Here is a 22,529-nt window from a genome sequence, read left to right on the forward strand (position 1 = left end):
AAATATTATTACACTGAATTACTGGCAAGGGTTATGAAGTCAAACTGTGTGAAGTATGTTTCTTTTGTACTCTCCCTGAAAGGCAGTGAAGGAACCAGAAATCCAATAGAATACTCACATAGCTATTAGTGTGAAATATGTTATTTAAAAATATATCTCCACACCTTTTGCCATTGATGTCTGGCAGCTTAAATGAAAACAAACTTCACTGAAGTCATTTTTACACAGCTGAAATGACAACATTCTCTGTGCAACAGGAATGCACTGTAGTGTGGCGCCTAGAGTCAGGAAAATACACATGTGGCTTGGTTTACTTCCAGGTTTTTTGTTGTTTTTTTACAAAGCTTTAACAAACAGCTGCAAGGTGTTTAGTCTGCAAGTTTAACACAAAGAGCCAAATTCTCTGTTGGTGCAAGTTAACATGGTACATTCCAATGGAGCTCTGACAATTTACACCAGAAAAGAATTTAGCTCAAGTTATTCAAAGCACTAACGAACACTTGAGACTTCAAAAACTTGCTATGTGGATGATCTGCGAACTTTGCTAAGAGTTTCAATACTGATCAACTACAAAGTCAGAGGGCTTACGATGGAGGGAAAGTTTAAGCAAGGACATTGTTGCATGTAGAAGGCAATGATGTCTTTTTAGTCTTCAGAAAAATAGATCCTCTGTTCACAACTGCCATTTAAATTTTTATTCAGTGACGTAGCAGCAACACCACCTTGAACGGTATTCCCATAGCAGTGACATCAGGGAGATGCCGTTCCAGGAGTTATTTAAACAGGCAAAGATTTCTTTGTTCCTTCTACTCCCCTTGTCACGAAAAAAAGTGATTTTTGCACAAAGTAAAAATAGAAAGGACCAAAACAAAAAAAAATATAGAGGGCTGGATCCTGGCCCCCATCATGACTTAGCTCATAATTTCCCATAGGAGATTCCCCTAGCGTAGGAGAATCGTAGGTGGTGTAGAACCAGCTACACCAATTCTACACCACCCCCATCCATCCATCCATCCCATGACAGGGTAAAGGGATAACCACACTTTGGTGATCCCAGCTACATGGAAGGCCACTCAAGAGTCAGTGCAGCTAACACAGTATACAGCAGCCCTGAGGGGCAGAATTCACATGCTCACCAAAACACCCGTTTCATACTACAAATCAGCCACCAAACGTTTACAAGGTGCAGTGGGACTGTTTGTGGTAATGATTAGCATATCCCACTGCCCACATCTACCAGGAAACAAGTGCCTGGTAAGGCAGGACTTGGACAGCTACATAAATTACTTTTATTTAAATAGTAGAGAAAATATCCAGAATAGTTCTAGATTACTGCTAAGCTTCTTACCACAGACTAATCGCCTAGCAGGGTTACCAGATAATAAACCGGTGTATGTTAATGCTAGGCAGGCTGCTCAGCCCCTAGCAGAGTCCCATACCAATGAGCCTTTCATTCCCTTTCAGCCGCTGAATATTCCATTCTCCAGCTGCTCTCCTAAATCTCTCTCCTCCCCAAGCTGCACCACATGGAAACGGTCTCCAGTTAGGCCACCGTATTTGAAAAAAAACAAAAAACAATCACTTGGTCAAGGTCCAAAGCAGTAAAAGATATATGAGTCTGGACAGGTAAAATTAAAGTAGATTTCAGCAGCTGTTAATTTTCAGGCCTTTTGGCAGATTCCCCTTTTTCAGGAGTCTTGGATGACTAAACGTACTGATTTATAAAGTATCAAAGTAATAAAATATAAAAAGCCTACAACAGGATTGCTAAGAGAAATCCCTACATTACATATTCTAATATTAATGCTGGTTCTGTTCACTCTTTTTACCTGTTTCCTTTAATTTCCTTCTCTCAGGATTAACAGGATTCTATATTATGTTCACTTTTGTTACTATTTAACCCTTTCCTGCTTTAATTGGATACTTTATATGATCTTATAAAACCTGAATCAGCCACCTTCAGGACACATACGATCGTGTCAGATAGTGAGGAGGAGCTAAAGCCATCATGCACTTTGCCCTGCCAGGCTGCTAAGCTTTACCAGTCTGTCCAAATGGCCATTCAAACCTGACTCTCTTTCCCCAGCCAATCTCTTAGTTCATTTTAAGTAGCCAGACTGGAACTCTTCCGGATTGTTTAAGTTGTCAGCCCGCTGATGTGACAGAGCTCATTGATTCAGCACTTATCAGACTGATAAATCACTGCTGAAACTCCACTGAAGTCAGTGGCATTACAGTGCAGATGAACTTGGCCCACTGTGTTTAGAAAGGACAGATTAATTCCCACTACCCTGTTCTGATGACGGTTCGTCTTTGGATATTCAGGGCTCCCAACCACGGGTCACCAGGCTCCGTAAGGGCTACAGAGGAAGCACCCCCTCCCCCATCCCTTTCAAGAGGACACCCTCAGCAGGGTGTCTGTTCTGGAGATCGTTGTTGGCCCACCCACTACCCGTCCCATTGCCTTTTAAACAGGCAAAGCAACAACAGTCTATGAAACAGCTGCTGGTCCAACTTCACTCCAGAATGCTTTGGGAAGCTCACTGGACTGAAAGAGCCTCGTACAGCTGGTGCAGGTGGCTCCTGCAGCAGGGCTCAATTCAGAGTGGTTGAAGCGACAGCAGTGCCACATGGCTGCCTGCTGATGTCCTCAAGCTTGTTAGGATCAGTGGGAGCCTGTTCCATGACCTCTTGATGTCCCTTCCTCTTTTGCATGTCCCAGATACCTGCAAAAAACACCCTGAATGCTGCATGCTGTTCTGATCACTCCATCACAAAAAATATATTAGAATTGGAAAAGGTACAGAAAAGAGCAACAAAAACGATTAAGGATATGGAACAGCTTCTGTAGGAGGAGAGATTAAAAAGACTGGGACTTTTCAGTTTAGAAAAGAGATGACTAAGGGGGGATATGATAGAGGCCTATACAATCATGAATGGTGAAGAGAAAGTGAATAAGGAAGTGTTATTTACTCCTTCTCATAACACAAGAACCAGAGGTCACCCAATGAAATTAATAGGCAGCAGGTTTAAAAACAAACAAAAGGAAGTATTTCTTCACACAACGCATTGTCAGTCTGCGGAACTCATTGCCAGGGGATGTTGTGAAAGCCCCAAATATCAGGACTGTTCCTATAAAAATCGGGACATCTGGTCACTCCAGTTGGGAGCCACAGCTGGGCAATACAGGAGAGAAAGGGAAAAGACACCTGAGGATGATGGTGATTGAGAATTACACTGAGCTCCAGTACTTAGAGACCAGTTTCCTCTCCTATGCAGACTCAGTCAAGTGGGGTCTCACACCACCTGGAGAGGCCAGGAGAGACCGTGTCTTGGCTGAGTGAGAGGGTGACAGAAGGTCAGGAGGATATCCGGTGCGGGAACTGACCCACACTGCAGAAGGTCAGCTATTGATCAGCATCTTCTCCCACCACTCTAGTAAGACATGACCCCATCCCCATCATCAAGGGCTGGGAGTTTTTTTCTGCTTTCACTGCAGTCTGTTGCTACCCATCAACCATCACTGGTTTGTGAGTACCAAACAGCAGTGGGACTCTATGATGTAAATTCAGTATAGCTCCACTGAAAACTGATACTGAAGATCTGGCCTCATCTCTCTAGCTAGTTTGAGAAACTATTGTGCATTTCAACATGATGCCAGTCTGGCTGGGACTCAAACTAATGTCCCATTGAAGATTTAATTGCCACCTTGTTGAACTTAATCCCAGTGTTAATGGGAATGAATCTGTCTTTGGCTTGTTTCAAGGGCTTTAAACCATATTCTGATGCTAGTCCCATGGGATATGAATGATCCCTTTGCAGTGAGGAGATTTACTTGATACCTCTGGCTTTGCTAGCTATTGCATGTGTATGACCCAGATTCCTTTTGAGCTGCAGTAGACAAATTAGTTTCAACTGTGTCCATCTGTTGACTTCCTTACAATTCCTATATATGAAATTAGTCTTTTTTACAGGGATCTAGACCTATTTCTTTGAAGATTCCTATCTGATGCTAATATAGGCAGGGGGAGAGAAGACATACAAGGCCTAATTTTTCACAGCCTTGCACCTTTGTACAATCACACATGTGTAGAGTGGGTGCAGATAATGTGTAAGGCAGTGGAGAATTAGGCCTCGTGTGCTCTGAGGGGCAGCATGATAAGAACTTTTTGAATGGCAACTATTTTTATATTGGTTGCCACTTTTGGTTTGCCAGATCTAGGCCAGTGTCTGGTTATTGACTCTGGTGAAAAACGGTGTATTTGACTTTATACGTCACCCACCAAGCCAGATGTTCGCCTCTTGGAAAACACTGTTCACAGAACTCAGGAGAAAGCATGTGCAAGCTAGAGAAACTGTTGTCAGTCAAAAGGAATCAGTGATAAAAAGTTCCCAGGGGAGCCGGGAAAAATCCAGAGTCTGACTACTTTCAGGGTACAATGCAAAACCCAACCTTTTGACAAAGATTTCTACCACAGTTTAATTAATAGGGCATCAGGAGAAGGCAGGGAATGGGGGAAAGGCACCCAGGAATGTATATTCTAAGCAGTGTTGCAGTCAGAAACTGTGGTGTGGATGGTCAGGCCTAGTGGTCAGAGCCAGAATCAAGACTCCAGAACAGGGCTGGAGTAAGAGCAAGGCTGGAGCAGGACTAGGAATATGGCTGGAACAGGCTAAGGCTGGAGCAGGCTAAGGCTTGTGGAGTCTGTTACCACTATCAGGCAGCAGAGAGTCCCAAGCCATGAAGTGACTTTGAGCAGAGACTTAGTTGCTGTTTCTCCTGTGAGGCTTATATACCCTGTGATAAATAAAAGGCGGGGGGGGGGGGTGAAAGGGGGACGGGGACGACTCCCTTTTATGGACCCAGTTAGCTATAAAATCCCTCTTAGTAGCTGTTTTCTACTTGCTTTACCTGTAAAGAGTTAAAAGTCTCACTGCTATGCATAGGTAAAAGGAAGTGATTGGTCACCTGGCCAAAAGAGCCAATGGGAAGGCTAGAACTTTTTAAAATTGAAACAAGATTCCCCTTTTGTCTGTCTGTCTGTTGTTCTCGGGGAGAAGCAAAGACAGAGCAACTATGCTATAAGAAACTTGGGGCCAGATATGAAAAATCATCATCATCATACCAAGAAACTACTCATTTGAAATCCCACGTATGTAAGTAGATCAGGAAATGTCTAGGAAGATGCGATTAGGTTTCTCTCTTTTTATTTCTTTATGGCTTGTGGACCTTATGGCTCTGCTAACCCCAAATGCTTTTGTTTTGCTTGTAACCTTTAAGCTGGACCTCAAGAACGTTATTCTTGATGCTTAATCCTTGTAAGTGTTTTTTTTTTAAATCTAGCAATATTCTGAGTTTCCAGATGTATTTTCTTTCTTTTTGTTTTTAATAAAATTTATCTTTTTTAAGAACAGGATTGGATTTGTGAGTCCTAAGAGGTTTGTGCACATGTTTAATTAGCTGGTAGCAACAGCTGATTTCCTTTGTTTTTCTTTCTCAGCTCTTCCCCAGAGGAGGGGTGAAAGGGCTTAAAGGGTACCCCACAGGAAGGAATTCCCAAGTGCGCCTTCCTGGGTCCCCAAAGGGATTTTGCACTTGGGTGGTGGCAGCATCTACCCATCCAAGGTCACAGAAAATCTGTAACCTTGGGCGTTTAATACATGGAGTGGCCAGTATTAATTTTTAGAAACCTTGCGGGCCCCCACCTTCTGCACTCAAAGTGCCAGAGTGGGGAATCAGCCATGACATACCCATCCTGAGTGTCACCAGACCAGCTCCTGGCTTGTAGATTGGCTGAAGCCTAGCACAGGAATGAGCCAATGCAGGCTCTAGTTCAGGGATGACTCACACCTTACTGTCCCCCTCCATTAAGGGGACAAAAAACAGAAAATATTCTTGAAGTCCACATGTAACCCTACCATGCAGACCTAGGAATCTGAGAAGCGTTCAGAGAGGAGACCATTTTAAAGAAAGATAAAAGTAGATTATTGTACTTGTTGCATAGTTAGAACTCTTTACAGGCAGCACCACTTTATGTTCCAGCCGAATGTGACCCAGAGAGGTGATGCATCACCACATAAGTCCAGAATTCAACAAATATTTAATCCTGGCGATTTTCAGGGCTGTGGACACCGATGACTGCATACCATTAGTTGCTTTCCCCTTATTTACCTAAGACAAAATGTCACAAGAAACTGTCAGTCCCCGACTTCTTCAGCTCTGTCACTGACCAACTGCTATGCATAAACACAGTCATTTGACTGAGACGTTATTAACAAAAATCAGAGATATACAGGTGCTGAACGATTACTCATTTTGTCAAATGACCAGTCTCTTCTCCAAAGAACAATCTAAAAGCATGTGGGTACAGTACAATGAGAGTTTAGAACCTTCCTTTTACGGGATGTAACCACTCACCATCTTTGGCTTAAAACAGTCAACATTCTAAAGGAGAATTGGATTGAAGGACTTTTCAGCTTGGAAAAGAGATGATTAAGGGGGGATATGACAGAGGTCTGTAAAATCATGACTGGTGTGGAGAAAGTAAATAAGGAAGTGTTATTTATTCCTTCTCATAACACAAGAATTAGGGGTCACCAAATGAAATTAATAGGCAGCAGGTTTAAAACAAAAGGAAGTATTTCTTCACACAATGCACCGTCAACCTGTGGAATTCTTTGCCAGAGGATGTTGTGAAAGTCAAGACTATAGCAGGATTCAAAAGAGAACTAGAGGAGGTGCTGATCTGCAGGGGACTACAACTCCCATGGGGCTCCATGGCAGCTCAGGGGCACACAGCCTAGGTTGACCTAGGCTGAAATGTTTCATTTTGATCTTCTTAACGGCAAATTCTTCCAAAATAGATATTTTCCCACAGAAAAATTGTATAAACCTCATTTCCAAGGGGAATAGGGTTAGTTCAAAAATTTTCCAATCAACCCTAATACTAATATTATTTTGAGGTACTATGGAAGTGTCTTAATCACAAAACTTTATATATAAAGCGGGAATGTGATCATTTTGAGCTCACCTGAGAGAAGAATGACACTTTATAGAAGTGGCTACATATATTTTGTCATTCACTTTCTGCATATTTGCATTAAAGCTTAAGCAGTACATTGCTTATCACAAACTTAAGCAAAGTCTCTATTCAGCAAGGCACTAAGAAAGTGCCTACTGTAAATTTGCAAGTTGCCCCGCTAAAATCAATGGGACTATTCACATGCTAAAAGTTAGGAACATGCTTACGTACACTTCTGAATCAGAGCTTATCTAGGGCCCTGATTCAGTGGTATGTCCCATAACAGGTCCTTTTCTTTTTGGAAGCTTGAATCATTTCCTGCTGAAGCAATGGAAAGGTACCCATTGACTTTAGTAAGAGTTGGATCAGGTCTTTAATCCAGTACTGCAAACTCCAAGAGTTCATGAATCATGGGGCAGGGGGAGGATTTTAAAATCAAGTTTTAAATGGTGGGTTTTTTTGTGTGCCTTGTGGTTTGAGTCTTTAGGGTTCAGTTTTTCAAGTTTTTTCCATAACCATAAAGGCTAGAAACTTTTGCGGGGTGTTCTGTTTTGTTTTTTAAATGAAAGCTGAGATTCTCATTATCACATGACTCCAGGATCTAGGGCTCTAAGAAAGAAAGAATATTATGAAATATGTGATAAAAATCACAAGAGTTGGCAGCAGTTAATCCTTTGGTTTGGGAATTTTTGTTTATATTTTTCCCTCCCCTTCTCATTGTTCTGCAAAATGTCTCTTCTCTCCCATGTTGTTCAATACATATGATGCCTCTTGGACATATCACTCTAAACCCAGGAATGCAGAATCATAGGTCTGCAATTGTATTTTTCCTGTCCCTGGAATCCCGCAAATTCCATTTCTGCTTTGGAGGAATGCTTGGACAATACTGCCACCTATATCACCTTTAACCCTGAGAAGACAAAATCTGTTGTTGGAGAGGGATGATCCATATGAGGGGGTTTGCTCCTCTTCTGTGTCTTTCTTACTGATGGAAACAATTCAGGAGGTGAAGAATCTTGGGGTCACTTTTGACCATGCCCTTTCCATGTCCAGACAGGCAGTGAAAGAGGTGTTTCTTCAGTTGTGCATCACACCCTTATTTCTCCTGTGACAGCCACCGTTGCCCTGATGACCCAAGAGGTTAAATTAGTGTAATTCTCTCAGACTGGCTCTCTGCAGGGCTTCTCCATCACTTGCAGCTCAGAATACAGACACACATTTGCTCACTGGTTTCAGCAAACATAATGAACTAACACCCATCAATTATTCACACCAGCTGCTTGTAAAGTGACAGACTGACTTTAACCTGCCACTGCTGTTTCAAAAGCACTTATCGTGTAGGCCCCAGGTACAGCAAAAATCTCCTCCCTGAGCCCACTTCTAATTGTTATCTCTGCATTTCAGGGATCATACCTTCGCTTGTGGTGGGCTCTGGAATGTGGAATTTGTTTACTCAACATTCATCTCTGACAAGTCTTCCTCGCTTAAAGGCCTTAATTCTTCCCAGTTTCCCATAAAGGTATTTCTTAGTGTGACCTCACCTAGCCCCAAGATTACCTTTCTTGCTCATCTTCATTTTTGCCCTCTTTTCCTGTAACAGTATCCCTAAATTTGATGTGTTAACAATATTGTGTACTGTTTCAGTTTTGCACAGATTTCCTCCCCCACCACACCCCAGCACTTGGCAGGGGCTGCTTTACAAATACAATGATTAAGATTTGATTACATCAGTAACACAAACACACACATTTTGTGCATACCTAAAACTCCCACTGTAACTGGGATTGCAGTTTGACTGATTATTATTTATTACTGGTATCCCTGTAGCACCAGGGTCCCACTCTGCTAAGCGCTGTACAAAGAACAAAAAGAAAAGGAGTACTTGTGGCACCTTAGAGACTAACAAATTTATTTGAGCATGAGCACAGCTCACTTCATCTGATAGCTCACAAAAACTTATGCTCAAATAAATTTGTTAGTCTCTAAGGTGCCACTAGCACTCCTGTTCTTTTTGCGGATACAGACTAACACGGCTGCTACTCTGAAAAAAGAACAAAAGGACTATCCCTTCCCATTACAATATTCTTCTTCACAGCCTGTCCTAAGCAGTTGGGTAGCAATGCTGCTGTAGTAAATAGCTGCCACATTCCAGAATTGGCTATGTCTCAGCGCCAAGTGAAGCAATTCCTGTACATGAACATGATTGAAAAATATTTGGGGATGAAATGCACTATGGGCCTGCATCACTGAAGTCAAATGGGAGCAGAATCTAACATTAATAGTAATGTGAGGTGTTAACCATCACCAAACATGCACAGGCTGTATTTTATCTAAAAAGAAAATGAAAATACAGCACACGGTTGCAAACTGAAATAAAAGTTTAACACGTTAATTAACATAGGCCTTTATTCCTCTCCTCCTCACACCCTGATTTTGATAAAACACTGAATACTGATCTTCCCAGGGAAGAGGGAATAGTAAAGACTTTCCGGCAATTTACATTTATTAAATCTCTATTTTTGTCTTCCTCTAGTCACACAGATTGGCTCATCCACTATCTTCTGATTAATACTTTAGGAACAGACTGTCCAAGACTTTGGGAACACAACATATTTGCCTAGAGCTGAGTGGCATGTATTACTGGATAACACATACAATCTTTGTTATCTAGGAATACTTAGCATTTGGCCAGGACCTTTCAAAGATAACGTGTCAGAATCATTTATTGTGATTTAGGAAAAGGAGCAGTGTTTCCACAAAACATGAAACGTTGATTCTATTTAATGGAAGGGGGGGAAAAAACCCTAGGAAATTCCTTAAATCTATATTTTTCCCCCATGCAGCTTCAAATATAAACCTAAAAATCCAAATGAGGATTATTTTCTAATCTATTTCTTTCTGAGGTCCACTCAGAAGCCTTCTAAAAATATTATTTTAAACATTTAACACAATCTTTGCTCCTAGTCTATCAAAATACACTGAATAGCACAGGGCAGTTTCATTTCTAACCATTTCACTTGAACATGCAGGAGTCTATTTGCAAATTGTCAAATAGATCCAAAAATAAAACTGTTTCTAAAATCTACTGAAATTATATCAGTGTGTTAGCTTGCAAGAGTTTTGCCTTCTTCTCTTGGGAGAAGGAGTCAGCTTCATTTAGAAGCATAACAATTAGGGGGGTGTTTTTCAAAAAACACGCAAGTGTTTCCTAACTCTGCACCTGTTGAAATCAATGGGTGTTTCACAATTGACCCTCAATGCTCTGCTGAAACTGATAATTAGAAAAAGGAAATAGATAATGATGTCAATACTGGCCCCTGATACCAGCCTCCGTTGTTATATTTTCAAACCAGCACCTTCATGCTTTCTCCTATCCTGTCCCTCACTCTTGAGAGGAGTCCCCTAAAATATCTGCAAAGCTACCCCATTATTCTCCTTCAGATCCCTCCTTCAACTCTCCTCTGCTGTGATGGTTAAAAAAAAATCTTGATAATGGGTAGGCTGCTAGAGCACTGAGACCGCTGCCTGTCATGCTGACCAATATTGTCTCATTGTGTCCTTGTACTCCCCTGTCAGTATCTGTCTGCTGGATCTTGTCTTCTACTCAGATTGTGAGCTCTTCTAGGGTGGGGATGGTCTTTGGTTCCATGTTTGTACAGCACCTAGCACAATGGGTTTCTGCTCCATGATCTAGATGCTACATTAATACAAATTATATATAATAATGATAATACATACTTAAGTTCCAGACCTACCATGTGCTCAAAGTGGGAGTAGGTGTCACTTCACAAGAGCTCACTGAAGGCTCAGAAACCTGATAGCTATACTAACATCTAATGTCTCTTATCCCTCCAAACAATATTCCTGTCTGAAAAAATGAGTTGGCTTGAGACTCGTCACCGGGCTCAACGGGTAGCGATCAATGGCTCCATGTCTAGTTGGCAGCCAGTATCAAGTGGAGTGCCCCAAGGGTCAGTCATGGGCCAGTTTTGTTCATATCTTCATTAATGATCTGGAGCAGGGATCGGCAACTTTTCAGAAGTAGTGTGCCAAGTCTTCATGTATTCACTCTAATTTAAGGTTTTGCGTGCCGGTAATACATTTTAAGGTTTTTAGAAGGTCTCTATAATATATAATTAAACTGTTGTTATATGTAAAGTAAATAAGGTTTTCTAAATGTTTAAGAAGCTTCATTTAAAATTAAATTAAAATGCAGATCTTATCAGTTTAGTGTGATCCTTGCCCTTGCATTTCCTTGCTGAGTTTTCAATTGTGGCACATATTTGGATATTTTAAGCTGCACACAGGCTTCTGAGTGATCAGTTGTTAACTGGCTCCGAGAGGAACAGATTTCACACATGTATGTGGATCCAAATGCTGAAAGCATTACAAATGCAATTTTCTTCAAACAGTTAAATTTCACTGGCAGGGACATCCAGCAGGTCAGAATAGAGGCCCCATGATCTCTCTCAGTAGCTTTAAGTGCACGCCGCAGATCTCCAAACTTTGATGCCCAAAATTCTGAGCTTTTTTACTGAATGAGCTGCATTTTGAACTCTTCAACACCCATCCACTGAAATACAGACAAATCCAAGTCGCTTTCGTTGAACTTTTCAGGTTTAATTAGAAAAGAAACCATTGGGCCAAATTGCTGGAAATCTTGAAATATGTCAGAAAATTCTGATTCCAGTTCTTGCATGTACATTCCAATCTTGTTGATACTAACAGTGCAATGTGTTGATAGCTCTTATGTGTTGCAAGTAGCAGAAAGTCGAAGATCGAATATCCCAAGAAAAACTGCTAGTTTTACAACAAATGCCTTCCAGGTTTCATAAAGATCCAGAACACTTTGCCCTGGACCCTGGAGACGGAAGTTGAGTTCGTTTAGGTGAGCAGTGATGTCAGTTAGAAACATGATCTTACACAGCCATTTGTCATCATCCAGTTTGGGGTAGTTTTATCCTTTTTCTGACAAAAAGGCCTTGACTGCATCAAAACAGTTTACAAAGCGCACCAAAACCTTGCCACGACTTAGCCACCAAACGTTGCTGTGAAGTGAAATGAACGGACATCTAACTTTACTTTCTTAGGAGCTGACATTTTGTCAAATGTACCCCACAACTTACAGTGGGAAAAAAATCACGACAGATGGCACGCACATCATCAAATGCAATATGCTGTTCCACGTGACGCGAAAGTGATGTAAGTAGCAAATCAGGACTTTAAAATATCCCAGTACAGTGGCACTGAAACAATTTTTAAGGTGGGGGTGCTGAGCTGTACCCCCTCTTGCCCCTGTCTGCACCCCTCACTGCCCCAGGCTGGGGCCAGTGGGCCACAGCTAGGGGAGGCTTCAGAGCCCCGGGCCAGCAGCTGGGACCCCAGGATGGCAGCAGAGCGCCCGGGACCAGTGGCCGGGACTGCCAGCGGACTGAGCGGGGGCTGGCGAATGGGACCCTGGGTGGCAGGGGGACAGTGGTAGGACACCAGGCTGACAGGAGAGCCCCTGGTACCAGTGGCCAGGACCCGGGCAGTGTGAGTGCCATTCAAAATCATCTTGTGTGCCGCCTTTGGCATGTGTGCCATAGGTTGCTGACCCCGATCTGGAGGATGGCGTGGATTGCACCCTCAGCAAGTTTGCAGATGACACTAAACTGGGAGGAGCGGTAGATATGCTGGAGGGTAGGAATAGGATACAGAGGGACCTAGATAAATTAGAGGATTGGGCCAAAAGAAATCTGCGGAGGTTCAACAAGGACAAGTGCAAAGTCCTGCACTCAGGAGGGTGGTGAAGCACTGCAATGGGTTACCTAGGGAGGTGATGGAATCTCCTTCCTTAGAGGTTTTTAAGGTCAGGCTTGACAAAGCCCTGGCTGGGATGATTTAGTTGGGGATTGGTCCTGCTTTGAGCAGGTGGTTGGACTAGATGACCTCCTGAGGTCCTTTCCAACCCTCATATTTTATGATTCTAAGATTCAAAAGAGTTTTGAGACTCAGATTTCAAGGTCAAAAGGGATCACAATAACCATCTAGTATAACCTCACAGATAACACAGACCGTCAGATTTCACCCAGTAATTCCCTTTTCAAACCCATAAATTCTGGTGGATCTCTAGAACAGGTCATTCAGAAAATCATACAATCTTGATTGAACCACAATAATACCTAGTAGTAAACAAGATGATTTCAGCTGCACACCATTCTCAGGGCCAAATATAATTGACCTGAATTTGGTTTATGTCAATACTGCACTTCTTCATGTTGGCTTTGAGGGTGTCTTTGAAGCACCTTTTGTCTGCCCCTTGTCCAGTGGCCTGCTTTGGAAGTCAATTGTTTGGCATTCAAAGAACATGATCAGCCCAGTGGAGTTGGTGGTATATGATCATAGCTTCAATGCTGGAGGTTTTGACTTGGGACAGAACGCTGATGTTGGTGCATTGGTCATCCCGCTTGATTCAGATGATCTTGCAGAGGCACTGTTGATGGCATTGTTCAAGAATATTGAGGAGTCTACTGTACGTGACCCAGGTTTCAGCACCATACAAGAATGCAGGGATAACAATGGGCTGGTACATGAAAAGCTTGGTTTGATTACTGATGTCACAATCTTTGAAGACATTTTCTCAAGCATGTGAAAACTGCACTGGCACATTGGCAACATTGTTGAATTTCCTGATCGACATCAGCACTCTATGACAGATGGGTGCTGAGGTAAAGGAAGTGATCAATGTTCTCCAGAGTCTCTCTATTGATCTGAATTATAGAAGCAGGATCCCAGTGATTCGGAGGCTGTTGCGGAGTACTTCAGTTTTCTGATGTTGAGTGTGAGGCTGAGTTGGTTGTAGGCCTCAGAGAAAATGTCGACTATTTTTTTAAAGATAGTCTTCCAAGTGGGCACACAGGGCATAGTTGTCTGCAAATGGGAGTTCAATGACTGATTTAGTGATAATCTTGGTCTTGGATCAGAGGCAACTGAGGTTGAAGAGCTTGCTGTCCCTTTTGTTTTGAATGTCAAGTCCACAATGAGAAGGAAAATGACAGCAAGGAAGATGGAAAAAAAGGGCTGAAGCAAGTCGCAGCCTTGCTTGACTCCTGTCTTGACTAGGAAGGGGTCCATTTTGGAGCCGTTGCTGACCACCATCACAGACATGTTGTCATGGAGGAGTCAGAAGACATCAACAATTTTTGGTGGGCATCCAAATTTAAGGAGAACTCTCCACAGATTCTCACAACTGATAAGAGTCTAATGTTTTTGTGAGGTCAGTAAAGATCATATACAGAGGTTGATGATGTTTGCAGCATTTTTCTTGAAGTTGGTGGGTGGTGAAGATCATGTTGGTGGTACCTTGAGACAGTCTGAATCTGCACTGCAATTCTGGGAGGATTTCCTCGGTAAGAGGAAGCAGCCAGTTGAGGAGAATTCTGGCAAGAATCTTTCTGGAAGTGGACAACGGGGCAATTCCCCAATAGTTTCCACAATCCGATCTGTCTTGTTTCTTGTAGATGGTCATGATCATGGCATCCCTAAGATCGTCTGGGATTTCTTCTGAATTCCAAATCTTGAACATTAGGGCATGAAGCTGGTGATACAATTCTTCTCCTCCTTCTTTGAAGATTTTGGTGGGGATTCCATCAGGTCCAGATGCCTTATTGTTCTTCATCTGCTTGATGGCTTCTTTTACCTTAATGAGTGTTGGTGGGGTTCTAAGGTCATCCTTAACTTAACCCCTCAACATCCCATCAAAGATGCTTTTGTCAACATTGGAGTCGTGATTAAGGAGATCTTCAAAGTATTTTCCATCATTCATTGGTCAATTCATTGTCCCTGAGGAGGTTGGATCCATCCCTGGATCTAAGGGGGGTTAGCTCTTGGGTGCTGGGTCCATAGAGGGCTTTAGTGGCGTTGAAGAATCTGTGCACATCATGGGTGTTCGCGAGTTGTTGGGATCTCCTTTGCTTTGTTCTCCCACCACTTGTTCTTCATTTCATGTATTTTCCTTTGAACCTCAGCTTTGAGTTGATGGTGGACATATGGCTTCTGCTTGGAATTGATGTCATTCTGCCAAGCACAAAAGGCCTTGTGCTTACAGTTGATCAGATCTTGGATTTCCTGATCCTTCTCATCAAACCAATGTTGGTGTTTCCTGGCTGAGAAGCCCAGTGTTCTCTCACATGCAGCATACACAGCTGATTTGAGTGCTTTCCAGTGATCTTCGGGGCTCTACATCTCAGTTTTGGTATTCATCAGTTTCTCAGGGAGGCACTGCCAGAAAAGGTCACATTTAGTTGGGTCCTTGAGACTCTCAACACTGATCTTCCATCTGGTTGATTTCTTCCACATTTGTTGTTTTGATGCAAGTTTGATAGAAGTAATGGAGCAGATGCAGTGACTGTCCATCCAACAATTTTCGGCACCTGTCATCACTTTGGTGATGTAAACGTCTTCACAATCACGGACAATGACATAGTTGATCAGATGCCAATACTTAGACCCCGGGTGTTGTCATGATGTCTTGTACTTGTTCTTTTGGTGGAACCTAGTGTTCGTGATAATTAGGTTGTGTTCTGTGCATTTTGTTAGGAGAAGAATTCCGTTAGAATTGGTCTCACCCACTCCTTCCTTTCCAATCATGCCATTCCAGAGCTCAGAGTCACGTCCAACTCTTGCATTAAAATCTTTCAGGGAGTAGGAGTGGGTCCTCTTTGGGGATGATGGAGAAAATTTGGTCAAGGTTGATGTAGAATCCTTCTGTAGTTTCCTCATCAGCATCAAGGGTTGGAGTATATGCACTGATGAGTGTTGCATGCTGGTTCTTGGCAAGTTTAAGGCACAGGGTCATGAGTCATTCATTGATGCTAAGTGATAATTCTGAGAGTTGGTTGACAATTTTTTTTTTAATGGCAAAACCAACGCCCTGGATTCGTCCCTCATCGTCACCCGTTACTTTCCAGAACAAAGTGTAACTACCACTTTGTTCCTTGAGCTGTCCTTCTACATGTCAGGTCTCACTCAGTGCATCATTGTTGAGGTCATGTCTCCCGAGTTCTCTGGCCACGATTGCTGCTCCTCACTCTGTTTGGTTATTTTTTGGTGTTCATCTGGAAGCTTACTTTTCCGCTTTGGGTGAACCTGCCAGGAGTGCAAGACTCCCAACGGCACTGCTCTCAGGACCCTGGGAATACTCAAGCTGTTCCATATCAAGGTCACGATACACTGGGGCAGTCTTTTCATTATATTTCTAGTGTAAAACCTGCTCAAAGTACTTCAAATGCAGCCATCTAAATTACCTGAAAAAAGTGCTAGCATGATCATCCAGTGTTACTTTGTGAAGACAGACAGGCTGGCTTTTATGGAGAAGAAGAAAACCAAAAATAAGAGCAAAAGAACATTCCGAATATTTTCATCCTTTGGAGACAATAGGCCATATTCTACTGTTATTCTGGTGTAAATCCAGATTAATTCCATTGGTATTAATGGGATTACACCAGTCTAAATCTAGAGTAACAGCCACACAGCCCTAGATCACAGCACTATAGCAACCATCTTATAAAACATTCAGACTCTTCTATACTCCAAATTTCTGCCAATTGCCATGATAAGTAATTCACTGAATGCTAAAACAGCTACCTCCATACATCAGAACGGTTTCTTTAAGGGGAAAAAAAAAAAAAAAAAAAAAAGTACTGTGAATAATCTTTACATTGCCTGAAGGCAAGTTTGCCCTGCACTTGCATTTTTATTAAGTTGTGTCATATGCAGTCTGAGGACACCTGAGATATATAAACTGCTATTGAAATATGAACCGACTCATGTTTCGAAGTATTTCCTGCCCTTATAAAAATCTTTGCACTTGCTCATTAATTTCAACAAATATTGAGGCGAACCAGCTGTTGAGGTGAGACGATTAATATAAAATACCTCACAGATGTATGCTAACTTTGCATAGGATCTTATTATCTACAAGTGATTAATCAACCATTAACAAATCAGAGTATTGGAGTACTGGCATTGGGGATCACTGCCAGAAGGAGAATAATGGATTTTGCTTACAACAAAAGGGAACTAAGTGCTAAAATAGCTGAGAGAGAAAATATTTGGAGATTAGAAAACAGTTGTTTTTTTGTTCTTTAGCTCTCTTTTAAAATGAGAGAACACTTCACAAGAGTTAAACATTTACACAACAAGCAGAGCAGGAAGTTCAAACTCATCCCATTTATTGAAGAAGAGGAATGCGTTTTGTGCAACAGAAGAGGAAAGCTGAATAGGGTAATACAGAAATTACAATCCTAGTGAAAAATGAAAATACCGGACGATCCAAAGGGTTACCTTGTATTCCTTTCTAAGGGCACAAGCCTGATTCTAGTATAGTGAAGGAAAGTTCTGTCACTGAACTCAACAGAGCAGGTCCTAAAATTTTAGGACTCTCTGTTGGTAGAAATGGCTCCTAATGATTGACTTTTGGGGGGATCATTATAAATGAGACCCATACTATTGGAAAAGTCCATTATCTGAGGACAGTGGGATATAAAACACTTAGTTCTTTTATATAGTTCTGTACGTATTGAAAGCACCAGACATTAATTAAGCTGAGCCCTTGCTTATCCCTTCCAAGGAGAGAAAACTGAGCTACTGCAGATACAGCTGGCTCTAGACACGGGACCATTAAAGGGATGGACAGATGTTGAGCTAGATGCCAACAAGCTGAGGAAAACTCTGAAGACTAAGTATTGTGGGAGCCTGTCTCCGTGTGTCTAATCACAACCTCAAGCTGTCACCACTCACAGTATATAGGAAGATGCAAACCCCTCTCTGCTTTGAGAAATTCAATTCTGCATGAAAAAGTGTTCTGTGAAATCACAAATGTTAAGGTAGTTGCAAAGATGGTGAGGAAATAGTAAATAACAGATCATAAATATGAGTTACCATAGACTCTGAGTCATAACTAACCCCTTAATAAGGAAGGTAAGTAACCTAGAAACTAAAACAGAGCAGTTAAGTGACTGGTTCACGGTTACAAAGGAAGTGTCAGAGCCAGGGCCAGAACCCATGAGTTCCAGGTTTCCAATCCCATGAAGACTGCACAAAGTAGTGTAAACACCATTTAGAGGTTTTTTTCTATGTTTCTCCTTTTGATTCAAAGACAAAAAAAAAAGACCTGTAGCAGTGTCTAGTCCTTTCAGTTTACTTTCCTTTGTTCTTTTGCAACTTTGATATTTTCTCATTATTCTTTTCATATTTTTCAAATGCTCTGGAATTCCACTGGATGATAAACATGGATTCAGGTATTAAGTAGATCAAACAGCAAATTTTCCAAGACCCACACATTAATTCCCTCAATTCCAAACCACAGTGTGGGAGAAAGTGATTCTTTGCGTAGTTGTGCTTTAACTTTCCTCAGTTATGCTTCTCAGTAAGATTCTCCATTTAGTCTGACATAATAACATTCTACTTGACTGTTCACTATTTCATAAACATTGGTACTTTGCAGGTTTAAAGTCTACTGAATTGTTAATAAGATGCCAACATAGCATAAGAGGAAAGTTATATACAGTAATGTATCACAGAAACTTAGCTCATACAGCAACAGATACTGAACTATACTTTGTGCTGCACAGGGGCAAGGGGGAGGGGAGAGAATGAAAGAGGGAACCATTCCCCCTCCTTCCCCGCTCACTCCATCACCAGAGCAGGCAGCCATGATTTGGTTTCCAGTGCAAAAGGAATGGGGTTGACGAATGCTGGCTGATGGGCTGAGGAGCTCAAATAAGGCAGGCCTGGGTGTGGCCGGAGAGCAGCTATGCTTGCCTCCTTGGCATATCAGCCAGCATTAGGATAGCTGTGCTAGAGAGCAGCACTGAAAATGCCTTTTAAAAGTTGTAGCAAGAGCCATCTCTCCATGCATTCCACGCAGCACCTCTGGATGCATTATGCCTTCCAGTAGATATTATGCCAATGTAGTTAGCAGTGAAGGCACCTCCTACTACTCCTCAATATGGCTGTGCCTGAAGACATAATTTAGCCTGGTATGGATAACTGCTTGTCAAAAACATCTCAGGATTTGGGCTCAGGAACTGGAAAAAGCACAACCAGCAAAATACATCAACTCACCTGGTGATAGTTCTGGACTTGTTAAGTGCTTTGCTGAGGACCAGAGATGGTGCAGACTGACGTCTTTGAGCCAGGCTCTTCATCTTCTGATTGGAAAGAGAAACAAAAGGAACCAGAGGTGAGATTGTAAACACTAACTGAATGTATACAGACATTTAGCTCCTGTCTCCATTAATCTAACTGGAGTGCTATCTCTAAAGACTGACAACACTAAGTGTCAGTATTAACTATTTAATTGCTGATTATTGGATAGAATGGGAAAGCAAATGACAGTGAAACTCACAGAAGGCAGGGAAGAAATTGGGGATTACTACAGGGAAGGAATAAACGAGGGAAGACAGACAAGGAAGATATATTTCAGAGTAGCAGCCATGTTAGTCTGTATCCGCAAAAAGAAAAGGCTTTTTAAGGAAGAAAGACAAAGGATGGTGAAGAAAGAGGAGGGAAAAGAGAAAAATAGAAGTAGTTCTAGAGAGCAGCATATTTTTCTATTGTGTGAAGCTGAGTATTACAATAAAGTGAAAAACAAATAAGATTATTCTTCCCCCAAGGAGGAGATTTTCAAAAGCACCCAAAGGATTTATGAGTACACATTACATTGACTTTCAAACAGACCACTGGTTCTAACCACTACCACTCCCCTCAAACAGTCAGGAAAAAACCCTAGATTTCCTGACCTCTCCAACATTCTTCTGATGTCTAGTAATTAGTTGGCAAAGCATGTGTGACATCCCCCTTTAATGGCTGGCCCTCAGAAAAGATAAGTTACTATTTTAGCTCAACTGATAGAGGTCTGTGCTGGTGATCCAAACGGCTGGAGGGTTCCAACTCTACTGATGTGCAACCAGGATTCACCCCAACCCTGGTAGTCATGGTAGAATTTGTTTTTTCCAGTTTCTTTTAAAAAAAACTGGTGTATTTAATTCACCTAGTGAAGATGTGTTCTTAAATACAGATTCTATAGCTTACACAAAATCACTATAACTTGTCTAACGTGGCACATTGTGCAGCAAAACCCAGGTATTCCACATTTTGGTCATTTGTCACACATTTGGATTGACTGTGTCATGCACTGAAGGTTGAGAGATATGCCCCTAGTCTATAGCTTCTAAGACATGTGTCTGTCCTCACAAGCTTCGATATAAAAACACTAGAATTTTCCTTTAACATTGTTCCAGATCTCAGGATTGGTGACCACGGAGAACAAACAAAAATAAAACTCTTAAGATTCATCCCATGACTTTTCAGTAAATTATGATCCAGGATTTTCTTCCTTTAGGCTAACAATAACCACTAAATACTATTAAACATTTTAGAGGACTATTGATTCTTCTGACAATTTGTATTCTTAATATAGCACAAAACTTGTTAGGGACGGTTCATATTACATTCTTCACTGAGAGGAAAAACTATGCAATACTCCATGGTAGAATAATAATAAATGAGTATCAGACTCCAGCAAGTTCAAATAGGACTCAAATTACTGCTGTAGACATAAGCTTTCAAGTCTCTAGCCTTGCAGAGAGGCCTCAAAACATAAATAGATCGCTAAAGAGGCTTGTCTTAGGAAAAAGGAGAATTTCCCAACCAAGAGTGAAGTTAGTCAGGCCAGCTCTTTGAAAATGAAAACATTTAAAAAGTACTGGTCAACACAGCTATAAAGTTCTTCTAATTTTTATTTATTTAGACAGATTCCTAATTTAAAGAATTGAGAGTGGGAAACAATTAAAATTAAGTTAATTTACTTCATTTATTCTGTGGGGGAATGAGACAGCTTCCTGGTCTAGCGAACTGCACCCAAGACGTTTGTTATCTCTAGCTTCCCCACCCGTTTGTATATGCACATACACACCCTGAGGTCTCCTGCTGGCAGCACTTAGGAGACCTGAGAGGATCTGTAGGGCAATGAAGAGCAAGCAGAGGGCAAGGGATTAGGGGGAGGAGCGACAACAGACACAGAGCCAGCATTTCTCCATATACAAATCCCATATGTCCAGATCATGAAATTCTAACATTTATATAAATAAAGGAAAGTAGTATGGTAACAAATCCTCACTGGCAGAGGCATGCAGATATGGAACATTATAAAAATCAATATCCTATGAATAAGGCTACGATTTAGTCATGGGTATTTTTAGTAAAACTCATGGACAGGTCCCGGGCAATAAACAAAAATTCATGGCCTGTGACCTGTCCATGAGTTGTACTATAAATACCCCATACTAAATCTTGGGGGAAGGGGAAGGGGAAGAGAGGGTCGCTGCTGGGCAGGTGGGCAGTGGCACCAGCCGCTGGGGGCTGCCAAGCCAACCGCAGCTGCTCTGGCTGCCCCAGGATCGCTGCTGGGGGCTGCTGACAGCAGCTGCTCTGGCCACCCTGGGACCAGTGGTGGGGACCGCCTAGCAGCAGCTGCTCAGGAGATGGGGCCAGCTGCCCGGGGCCTCCTAAGCAGCAGCCAGAGCGGCTGTCCCTGGGGCCACATGAGCAGCTGGCCCTAGAGCCAGCTACTTGGGCGGCCCTGAGGTCAGCCACACTGGCTGCTACAGAAGTCACAGAGGTCACGAAAAGTCACGGAATCCATGACTTTGGTGACCTCCGTGACAGACACAGAGCCCTATTTGATGCACATTTTTAGTACTCTGCATGGCAAAGATGGTAGGCTGGCATCTGTAAGGGGCAGAGTTAAGGTACTGTACTTCACTTACATTTACATACTTTCATAGGTGTGGGTTTTTTCTAAATTTTACATTATCGCTATGTTTCTTGAGTTCCTATTTTTTTTTAAAACTCAAACCACAGAAATGAACCTGTAATCTTAATTTCACTTTAAAGTTTTCTGTTGGGGTTATAATACCATATTAAAGTGTTATCACTGCAAAGAAACTGTACATACAATGCCAGATCCTCACCTGATATAAACTAGCATAGCTCCACAGAGTTCAACTGAGTTATGCTAAATTTACAGGTTCTGGCCCAAATCATTTAAAAAATTAGATCTTGTAATCTTATTGATGGAAGGATGAGCAGTAAAACTGCCAGCCTTTACTCCGAGTATCAACCTAGTCATCTGCTCCAGGGAAGTCCATTCCTCAATTCAAGCATTAAACTAATTTTGGCTAGTAGTTTAAGTGGACAGTCACTTTATATTGTGTTGCTCAATTATGGTATTAATCTCCATTCTGTGAAAAAGCTAATGTATGACAGTTCTTGAGTGGAGCTTTTTTTTTTTTATAAAAAACAAACCTAACTGAAAATACAGCACTTTCTTATGATTTCTGCATAGTATTTCATTATATTAGGCCTGGAAAGAGATCAGCAGGGCATTTGTTAAGTAGAGAACACAAAGAATTCATTGCACATATGATTTCTTTTGTGGGGAAAAATAATTAAGATACCAGA

At 41.8% G+C, this 22,529-nt stretch overlaps 1 protein-coding gene across 3 annotated transcripts in view; it reads right to left on the reverse strand.

Moving 5' to 3' along the window:
* ARHGAP20 (Rho GTPase activating protein 20) overlaps window positions 1–22,529 on the reverse strand; it is a 95,595-nt gene that overhangs the window by 63,874 nt on the left and 9,192 nt on the right. For all 3 annotated transcript variants that reach the window (XM_048844952.2, XM_048844961.2, XM_048844970.2), the window contains exon 2: window positions 19,131–19,216. In XM_048844952.2, the coding sequence (XP_048700909.2) occupies window positions 19,131–19,216 (86 nt within the window). The remainder of the gene's footprint in view (window positions 1–19,130; window positions 19,217–22,529) is intronic.

This window comes from Caretta caretta, chromosome 1, assembly GCF_965140235.1.
Source record: "Caretta caretta isolate rCarCar2 chromosome 1, rCarCar1.hap1, whole genome shotgun sequence".
NCBI lineage: Eukaryota > Metazoa > Chordata > Testudines > Cheloniidae > Caretta > Caretta caretta.